Below are 11,011 nucleotides of genomic sequence, written 5' to 3' on the forward strand. Positions count from 1 at the left end.
TTCTAATTTCTCACGTGTCTGAGCAAACACACAACTTTCCTGAGCAGTCCTTTGGCGACCAATGGTGACCGCTGTAATAGTTTATAAGCGTTTAAAACACTCAAATATATTAAAGGTAGAAATGAAAGACTTTCAGTGGTGCCTCGGTTTTCAAACGTCTCGGAATTCGAAAAAAAATTTCTAGATTTTTTTGCTTTGGATTTCGAACGGCCCCGAAAAAAGCCGGAAAAACATGACGTGCGCGGACCGATCAGCTGACCCACGACACGCTTTGTTGTTGTGCATAACGCAGCCTCTGTATGCAGACGTGTCCCGTTAGCTACATTTACTGACTGTTTTTTCTTCATATTGAGGTGTAAAACCTTTCCTGTCTCCGCACTGGACCGTGGTAGAGTGTCACAGGGGAGGTGCTCCTGGAGCGCGCACTCCAGGGTTTGATGTCCTGTTGTGGGCTGGAGCTGGGACAGGGATGAGGCGAGTCTGGGACAGAGCGTTACTTGGTTTATGACTTTGTCACAGCCAAACTGCACAGAAGCGCACATTCAGAGCAGGACATGCACCGGGCACCTCTTCACTTCTGGAGAGACGTCACTCACTCAGCAACCCCTCCCACATGCAGCGGCCACACACATAGAGGAACAGCGCACCTGCAGCAGACACTCTACATTCATTCCTACAAAAGACTATTTTAAAGCTTCGAACGCATTATTTCTTTTTCCATTCATTGTAATGGGAAAAATCGATTCAGATTTCAAACAAGTCGCTTCTCGAACGGCCGTCTGGAACGAACTGTGTTGGAGAACCGAGGTACCACTGTAAAATAATAACTTAATATATTATAATATATTTAGAATCTTTGAATGCGATAAGTAAACTAACTCTGAAGTCACATTTGTCCTTTCTTACACTGATTGATAAGGGTCATGAATGAGTGTATTGTGAGAGGTAATTTTGTCCACTTGAGGCCACCATATTCTGTGACTGCTGCTCATGGAACAGTGAGCCAGTGTGGGTCAGACTAAAATGATTGAGGAATTGATGGTCGAGGAACTGGTGTAGTTCATATAGCCTTCTTCTAGATGTTCGTTCCATTGTGCTGTGTCACTTAGCGGATGTTAAGTAGCAATTGACACATTGTTACATGTAGAATGAATGGAGCTCCATCCCATTGCTAATCTGTCTTCAAACTCTGTCTGTTTTACGTGTCGAGTTGCCAATGTGTCTACATGCAACACTGAAGGCGGCCTTCACTGTCAGAGACAAAAGGCGACTCTCCCAATGTCAATATATCATGCCATGGATGTGCTGTCTTGAGTTGTTGGATTGTGCTTTCTCATCAGCTTATATACTGTTTGTGAGGACCCAAACAGAAAGCACATCTGTGTAAACTCATTGAGTAAAGAGTAGTCCCATAGAGAATTGCTGGAGTCAACTAAAGGTGAAATGTGAGCAGACAAAGGATCATGGGAAGACAATGCTGGACTCAGTAAAGCAGAGAGAGCAGGCAGGTGGCTGGGTATCTGGGGAAATAAAACGAATCAAAAATCATCATGGCAGAAAGATTTCAGACGAAAACTGGCCAAAGAACGACCACGGAGGCTGGAGCTTCGATCTGAGTGTTGCAAGGTCTTCAGTTAAACACTGGCTACAGACAGTCAGCTTCAGGTTAGCATGGCTGCAGGCCATCACATGGTCTGCATCGAGACGAGAGAGAATTGCCAGTATTTGAGTGAAGGGCAAACACACACAAGGCTAAAACACTGTCCTGCTCATTTTTTATTCATTTATTTATCTTTTTTTGGCAGGGTGGAGGAACTCCAGTAGCACCCTAAGTTTAGTTTTATAAAATACCAATCAAAACTGCTCAGCTGCATCTCCACAGTTATTGGTTTATGAAGTTTTGATGTCTTGTGTGTAGGTTCGTCTCCATAGATGATTTGTGCCGGGAGTTTTTCTTCACAAGTTGTGCTTCCAGGAAGAGCACAGATGGTTTAGCATCTTGGCTGCAAATCTTTATTTGGAGGATTTACCGGATTTTCTTAAAATTATATTAGATATTATTTCTTACATTTATTTAATTGCCAATAACTAAATTAAAAATATGAAACAGTCGCACATTTCTATTCCTTCCAAGAGGCCATACTGTGCATACGCAAACCCACAAACAGTTACTTATGGGATGTAAAATCTCCAAAAATGATGTCTTCTCCAGACTTGCGTTCGACACAGAGGTCATTTCTGCCACCCAGTGCTGCATCATTACCATTATCAACACAGTCAGTCAATGAGAAATGTCACGAAAGGTCGTCGCAACACTCAAAACCCGTCACCTGGATTTTGTGCCCCGGTGTGGAACTCGAATACTTGTAACCTTTCCACGCTTGCAATTATCGTCATGACCAGCATCTTGTTAAGGGGTCTGTGACCTTTATGTTTAGTTAAACCCTTAAATGGGTCGAGGAGGACAAATGTCACCGTACACAAAAACTCCCAGATTAACCTGGGCGGCGGTGAGCTGATGTGTTGTGCGCCAATAACACAATGGGTAATAAACTGCACTTTTTCATCATGTGGACACGTTGACCAACTCAGTGTGTGAACGGTTACTGAGATAACAGGTTATACAGGCTAATGGCCACCTTCACTTTTTCTCTACATCAGTACACCTGTGAGCGTTCAGAAGCTTCCTGGTCCCAGTCTGTGGTGTCACACCGTCCATGCTCCGACCCTGGTAAAGCTGACTCTTTATTTCCTTGTATTCTCTGGTGTTTTCTCTTGTGCTTGAGCCTATTGTTAGTCGAGTTTTTGAACTTCCACACGCCTTTTGTTCCCTTCCTCTGATTCCAGCTGTAAGTGTAGAGTTTTTCCACCAGTTCTTTGTCTACTGTGTGTAAGATGTGACCACCACATTATCCTCTATTTACTCTTGCTTGTAATTTTACCACTGTGTTTCATTCCGCTGAGGTTTTTGCTCCCATTTTGCTGTGTTTGCTGTTGCTAACTTCTGGTTTGTTTGTTTCAGGTTTTTCTCCTTGGTCGTTCAGTTGTGTTTTATCTCCCAGTTCAGTGACGCCCTTGGTTCTTCCTTCTCGTCTGTCTTTGTTTTGTTGGTATCCTTGTAAATAAATATATAACTCTACTCTTGCTTGTTTGAGTCACTGTCTCCAGTCACTGCAAGCGTTTGAGTCCAGTACTTCCAGATTCCGTGACATCCAAGACTGAGTCAAGACCACGGTGAGGAAAGTCCAAGGCATAATTGCCAGAGCTTTCATTTATTCAGTCTTTATTGTCAGTCACAGTTGTTGAACTGACTACTACTACTTTCTATACCAGCAGCACACGATCAAGGGAAGGTTGAAGCCTACCTCTTCTACTTTTTTTGAATTGTGTTCATGTATTTGTGTGGTGTTTATCATATGAAACAGGCGGATATCAGACATAAATAGAAAGTTAACTCCTGTCAACACTCACCTTCTAACCATATGGGACTCACAATATGGAACCCTTGTCCTCCAGAAAACAATGTCAAGATGGAGGGTGAGTTTTCTTCCTCACAAGCTTTGGGGATTTTTTTTTTTTTTTTTTGCTGATCCTCAGAATTCAAGTAACTTAATACGATGGATGGATAACTTTCCCTTAAAATGCTTTTGTCAAAGAATCAACTGCAATATTTATTAGAAAGTATTTTTGAACCCATTTTTGAGAGGTGGGCTGCTCTCCACAGCACGGTGCCTATGGAGATGCAATGGAAAGAGGAGCTTTCTTACCAAGTGCTCATACATAGTTTTGCCTATCACAGTTGATTTATGTCTATGATTTCATGGATACATTCATATAACCTATGATGCATTTCATATGGTGAGCTCAAAAATAAATAGCTTGAAATTAATTTGCAGAACTAACTATTATATTCACACACATTGTGTAATCAGGAAGGCCCAGCAGAGAATGTTCTTCTTGAGGCAGCTACGAAAACTACGACTGCCGACGAAGTTGCTGGTGGAGTTCTACACAGCCATCATCCAGTCCTTCCTCACCTCCTCCATCACTGTCTGGTACTACAGCGCCACCTCCAGGGACAAGAGCAGACTACGTTCTGCTGAGAAGGTGATGGGTTGCAGCCTGCCACCTCTTCAGGACCTGTATGTCTCTAGGACCCAGAGATGTGCAGGTCGGATCAGAGCCGACCCTTCTCACCCTGGACATGGACTGTTTGTTCCTCTTCCCTCTGGCAGGAGGCTACGGTCCATCCAGACCAGATTTTTCATTTTATTTTATTTTATTTTATTTTATTTTTTTGTCAGCACTTTATTCCAAAACACCTTCCTAGTTGGTGGGCTCCCACTGACCATGGCAATACATTTGATTCTGATTCTGATTCTGAAGGCATGTAGCACAGGTACATGTCCTCTAAGCCAGTCTCATTCTCGTCTCAAGTTTCTGTGCTGTGCAGAAAATAGCTGGCCACAGAGAGTCCCTGTGAGTATTGTCCCATCAGACTAATGACTGCAGCTCACTCATGACAGATCAATGACTTCAGATGATTAGCGACTTTGGTGTCAATCCATTAGTTGTCACTGGCGAACTTGGAGTTGCTCCCTGAAGAACCAGTGGCTAAATGATGGAGGTCTAGAACAGCTGGCGTTTAGGGGATTTACTGAATTACATGGTTGACCCCAAGTTTACTTGGGGTCATCTGCAGTCCTCCGCCCCGCCTCTACCCCTCTGCACATGAGTCGTGGGGTTCTACTTTGTTTTATGAAGCCACATTAATGTATTCCTTTCATAGCAATTCAAAGAAAATATGTTTCTTGGCGTAAGTGCTGGAGGGGTCAGATATGTATCGCTAGCAAGAGACTATATACTGTACAGCATTTTAGCACATCATTCCATGTAGTGATGGAAACATTTGCAGAGATTGTGGCCATTTGAATATGATTTATGTACGCCATTCTAGATTGTTTTCTCATCTTAATCTCATCCCAAATGTCTTTATGAAATGTAGCGTTAGGATTGTGAACTGGTTGACATTGTGACAATTCCCTTATATTCAGTGTTTTGGATTAGATGTACATGAGCTGGAAAAATTAAAAAAAATCCACATTTAAAAACTGCTGTTAAAAACAGATAAATAGATGACTAAAGTGTCAGCTCTTTAATGGCAATGGTTGCCTGAGCCTAGTTAAACATGAACCAGCAAGGAAAATGGATGTGCTGTTTAAGTCTGAATTGATGTATCAAGCATTAGCATTGTCAACGTAAGATGCCAGCCAGCTATGAGCGTTGACCTCCAGGATAGTGGAGAAGGTGCAGATACCGTTGGCTGATATGATTTTACGACAGTCTTCTTTATTCAGTCAACTTCAAGAAACTTTGGGAATCATGGAAACTCTGCTTTGGGCTAGAAGACGGTGTCATTGATATGCATGGACATTACTCATTCACTATAGTAATCTGGGTAAAGAGGCTGTATATTGAGATGTAAAAGAACAATGTTCATCTCTATCTTAGTAGTTTAGTCAAGAGGCTCCACATACCAAAGCCTGTTCATGTAATCCACAAAGGATTATGGGATTGATGACGCACCACATGTAAAAAGTGCCATTTACGGACTAAGTTAAACAGTGGCTATTGTCTTGTAAGACGAACCAAGTGAGCCAGTTTTTTTATCCACAAAAAGTTTTGTTGAACCTGCTTTAAATGCTTCAGAGGAGACTCAGTATGGCTCCTCATACATGTTCCCACGAACGGTCGCAAACTTTAGCTTGATATAACTTTGAAATGACAAACATTTCAAATCAAAACTGCTATGTTAGAGCTGCTATTAGATTACAGAAGAAATAAAGGCATAATATACCTCCTTTTTGGATGTTCAGAAGACTCAACAACCTTGGAGCAATATTGCAGTCCACACGCGCTCGAGTGTCACAACAGTGACCACAGCAGAGCAGGGACACGGTCTTGACCAGCAAGTAATGGGACGAAGATGCTTTCAATGAAGGCCACACAACACAAATACCCCACAACATCTTGAAAGTGTTTTCCGCTCTTCCTCACGCTTTGTTGACAACCAACAGAGACCTCTGCTTATCGTCACAGAAGACACACAACTGCACAGCTTTCCACAAATCTTAGGGCCAATTACATTTCTCCTCTTGAAGCCAAAAGTACAAGAACATACTCACATCACTGAGTTTACAAATACCCATCAATACTGGGAGATGATCCAGCAAATGAGTCATTACGTGCCTCTTCTTCAAGCAGTGAAAGAAACATTTTCTTTGTCACACAACTCTTTCCTAAATCCACGTTATGGCACATTTACACAGCAAATGTGTGTAATCTCCTATTGTCGTTTACACCTTCATTCTCTCCTTTCCATTTCCATATCCCTGTTGTTCATTTGAGCAGCCTCTCGTGTTGTCAGCACTTTTTTTCACTCATGTTGCAGAGGGATCTCCCGGGGGCTTTGAAACTGCCGGGATTATGCTTTTTCTTTGGTCGTCAGCAATTCACACAGGTACAGTATCTCCTTCCACTCCTGCTACAATCAGTGGATGAAACAAGCATTTCATAGACAGTTGGTTTTCTCATGCTCCATTACTAAGTCCGTTCAACGGGACAAAAGAACCTTCATTCAGGTTCACATCAGCTTGAAGAAGTCTGAGGGAAAAGTCCAACAGAGCACATTCACATTACTGAAGACTTTTGTGCTAAGACGTCTCATAACTGAGTTGAGTTTTTAATGCGATTCAAATAATATTACAATAGATTAAATTTTGCAAGTGCAAATTCTAATTTTTCATATTGAGTTCAAAATATTTTTGACAACAATAATTATAATTAAATAGTGTTAAGTAACAATGTTTACTTCATTGCTTATACTACTTTAGGATGAGTGTAAAAAATACCACAATATTAACAATAATATGAACTACTACTACTACTAATAATAATAATAATAATAATAATAATAAAACAAAAATAAGAAAGAAAGAGAAGAGAGAGAAAGAGAAAATGAAAAGCGGTGGACAAAAAACATACAATACAATGAAGACAAAAAAAAACAAAACAACAAAAAAAACAGCACACACACGTGCACAAAAAAGAAGAAAAAAAAAAAAAAAAAGAGGGAGCAATACGGATACCAGAACTCCGGCAAATACGGTCCAGGACTACCTACAGTCTGGTGAGGGATGGTCCATCTTCCATTCAGTGCAAAGACATGTTGCACATTTGATGAGAATCCGCTGAGGTACAGAGTTCTACCACCTAAAGCCATGCAACTGTGAGGCGATGACTCATGCTATTGTCTGCCTTTTTGAATCATCAAGATTTTTTAAATCTCTATCATCTGACTAAGTAATAACTTTAACCATTCATTCTCGCATGTTGCAACTGTGCACTGAAGATGGTCACTGCAGTTAAAAAAAGTGGTTGGGATAATTCATCCACTGACTAATTCATCTACCATATGCTGTATATATTTGAAATGAAATCTACAGCATTTAAATGCATCCTTGAATTTGACTATTGCTCCTTATTATTATTATTATTGTTGTTGTTGTTGTTGTTGTTGTTGTATATAAATAATACATAAATAATCCATCTTGTATTGATATACATTCATCATTATGGTTATTATTTTTGTTTGTTCATTTGTTATTTATTTTTATTCACTTGGTCTTCTTCATATCCAGCAAATCAATCCCAAAAATTCATTGGTTTTATTATATTCTAACACAAACAATAAAAAGCCAAGGATTCAGACCAGTCTCAAAGATCCTTTAATGATGACAATATCATATCAACAGAAATGCAACATTTCCAGTTCCAAGTTCCTCCATTACTCATCAGATCAGATGATCAAGCGCAGTTAAAGAATGCATCAGTTAAAACACAATTAAAAAGCATGAATGACTCCGTATTTTTCATACAAAATACAAGCTTGAGTCACTTATCCAAATGGGTTGCAAATGATCCGCAATGATTAAATGAAGCGCATAGTTAGGTAACAGAATGAAAAACAGTCTCTGGCCACTAAATGACTCAGTGACGCCAACTAGAAACCAGAAAGTAACTCTCTCTGCTCAATACGTTTCTGACGTTATTTTTGCTTGTTCATTCAGCAGCCTTTATTCTTTGTTAATAGCTCACAACAAAGCTGTGAATCTGACAGAACTAAACAAGACTAAACATCCATTCATTATTGAAGAATTCAGTGATGTATAAGACAACATAAGAGCAAAGGAAAACAATCTGAAAAAAAAAAATACTAAGGATTTTGAAGGCACTATGGCACATTGAGCTCTAAAAAAGGACAAAATACTTTTTTGTTGTCATCACAGAACTGTGTCAACATATGTGAATAAGATGAATGAAGTTAATACTATTTTTGTTTTCCAGATAAGAAAGTAAACTAATTCTAATCTTCTCGATCACAAAAGCGTATAGATTCATCACAGACAAAAAAAAAAAACTATGTTGAGTTTATGTCATGAGACAGGCAGCAAGAGCGAGATCAAGAGCCTCAGTGAACACAGAGAGGTCAAAAGTAAATCATCGTGCACCCACTGATCTGTTCACTTCCGGTCTGTGATGATCAACGGAGCCAGATTCTTGCCTTTGTTTTCAGGCCCCGGACTGAAAATTGGAAACAATTTCTCCTTAAAGACACATCCAGTGAAGGAGACGAGCTGAGACCTGATATCCACATCGTAAAAGGAAACCTGACCCTTGTCGAAATCTACAAACACCCCTACTTTGACGGGGATCCTTCTCTGGTAGACTTTGTCAGCATCATTACCGTTGCCTTTGATCTCCCCATTTTTCATGCACACAGTCCAGTATCCGTTGATGGGGTGAAGTCGGATGTCGCCCTTCCTGTTGATGGATTGATTTACGACACCGAGCATCCAGTGGGTCTTGTCCTGTACCTGTGTCTCGTAGTAAAATTTCCCCTCGGAGAATCCCTCATTCGCCAAGACGTTCTCGACACCAGCGAACCTCTCGGGTGTGTTGTTGAGGTCGTTCTTCTTCTTCCCAAGCCACACCTTCTTCCTGTCGGCAGAAACCTGGAGAGAGGGGTCTGCTGTGTCGGGATCCAACGTTAAATCCACAGCATGCTGCTGCATTTCCCGCAGATCTGGGTCGCACAACACGGGGACTTCTCTCCACACCGTCTCCTTGAGCATGTCGACCACCTGCTGCATGCCTGGAAGGGCGGTGTCGAGGCGGACAGCCGACCAGTCTCTGACTTTTGGCTGTGGGATATTTCCACTCAGATTTTTCTCAAAGAAGAGGAAGCTATCAATTCTAGAGTGGTCAGAGGCCTCATCCAGTTTCTCCTTCTTCTGTCTGATTTGCACAATTTCCGCCTCCAATTCTGAAACTAAGTCCGTGGCCTCCCTTGCCGTAGTATTCAGATTTGTGTCAGTCACTTCCATCAGTTCGTCCATGCTTCGCTTGATGTAGTCGATCACTGCGGTCATCACCTCCACGCTGTAAGACCTCTGCCTCAGAGCTTCCTCTCTCCCGTCAGTCAAAGCATCTTGGATTTTGCCCACCATGCGCTGACGCTCCTCCAGCATCTGACGTGTCACTTCCTTCTCACCGGTCAGATATTTCCGCTGTGCAGCCACTTCCTCCTCCACGGTCACGATCTGGTGTTTTTTATGGGCATCCGTGTCCTTACAGAGCTCACATAAGAACGTTTTATCCTTTTGACAGAACAGCTGCAGAGGCTGCTCGTGCACTTTACATATCCTGCTCTCTAGATCTTCCACCGGGGCGATCAGCTTGTGCTTCCTTAAAATGGGTTTCTTTATGTGAGGCTCCAGATGTCTCTCGCAGTACGACTCGAAACACACCAAGCAGGACTTGACTGCTGCGGCCACCGTTTCCGAACACACACCACAAGGCACAGATCCCTCTTCAAGCACATTAGCAGCACTGGCTTGTTGACCCTTGACCTTATCTACCATATCAGCTATGAAAGTATTGACAGAGAGCGCCGGCCTTCTTTCATACTTATGTTGACAAATGGGACACTTGCACACGATGTTTGCTCTTTCCCAGAAGTCACTTAGGCATTTGAGACAAAAGTTGTGGCTGCAGGGAATCGACACCGGTTTATCGAACATGTTCAGACAGATGGAACAAGCAAAGTCCTTCTCATTTATCAGACTTCTTGCGCCAGCCATGTCTGGAAATAAGATTACAATAATGTCACAACACAGATTTCAAGATACATCTCTTTTAAAAAGATACATCTCTCTTAAAAAGTAAGAAAGAAAACCTTACCGATGGTAAGAGACAAGAAGTGCTTGTGTTGTTGACTTTCTCTGCTAGTTTTACTTTCAGTTTGAGTGCGGAGTCACGTCCTGCCTTCTGCCTGCTGAAACTTTAACTCCTTCCTCACTGCTCGGCAAAGGAATACATGAAGACCAGCACACAGCACCTGATCAACTTCTATTGTCGCTTTGAGCAGCCTTTTTGCACCGTGCTGTCTCTTAGTGACACAACTGAGACGAACGAAGTCACTGAGACAGCAAAGTCGATCACAGTCACTTTTGATGAGCCACCCCCTCACCTCCCCCCTCTTCCTCTTTCTCTTGACATCATGGAGCAGGACGTGCTCACTCAGTTCAGGAGGCTGAACCTTCGGAAGGCTGCGGGTCCGGACAGAGTTTCCTCTGCCATCCTGAAGCATTGAGCTGCTGAGTTGGCTCCAGTGTTCACGGACATCTTCAATGCTTCCTTGGTGTCCTGTCATGTTCCTGCCTACTTTAAGTCCTCCACTATCATTCCTGTTCCCAAGAAGGCCACGATCATGGGACTGAATGACTACAGACCGGTGGCACTGACGTCTGTGGTCATGAAGTCATTTGAGTGCCTGGTTCTCTCTCACCTGAAGTCCATCACTGCTTCTCACCTGGGCTCATTGCAGTTTGCCTACAGAGCCAACAGATCTGTGGACAATGCAGTGAACCAGGCCCTTCATTTCGTTCTG

The 11,011-nt window shown here is 42.1% G+C and overlaps 1 protein-coding gene across 1 annotated transcript; it reads right to left on the minus strand.

Annotated features, from left to right (window-relative positions):
* Window positions 1–7,771: 7,771 nt before the first annotated feature.
* Window positions 7,772–10,449, minus strand: LOC128767383 (E3 ubiquitin-protein ligase TRIM39-like). Its single transcript, XM_053879401.1, has 2 exons — window positions 10,303–10,449; window positions 7,772–10,204 (listed from the first exon to the last, which is right to left on the minus strand). Exon 2 carries the CDS (start codon window positions 10,200–10,202, stop codon window positions 8,583–8,585), a length of 1,620 nt encoding a protein of 539 aa, XP_053735376.1. The 5' UTR covers window positions 10,203–10,204; window positions 10,303–10,449; the 3' UTR covers window positions 7,772–8,582.
* Between the last annotated feature and the right edge of the window lie 562 nt (window positions 10,450–11,011).

The sequence above is a fragment of the Synchiropus splendidus genome, chromosome 11 (genome assembly GCF_027744825.2).
Source record: "Synchiropus splendidus isolate RoL2022-P1 chromosome 11, RoL_Sspl_1.0, whole genome shotgun sequence".
NCBI classification, from domain to species: domain Eukaryota; kingdom Metazoa; phylum Chordata; class Actinopteri; order Syngnathiformes; family Callionymidae; genus Synchiropus; species Synchiropus splendidus.

What these genes read in the sequence shown, in the direction of transcription:
- LOC128767383 (XM_053879401.1), bottom strand. Translation starts at nt 10,202, where the DNA reads ATGGCTGGCGCAAGAAGTCTGATAAATGAGAAGGACTTTGCTTGTTCC.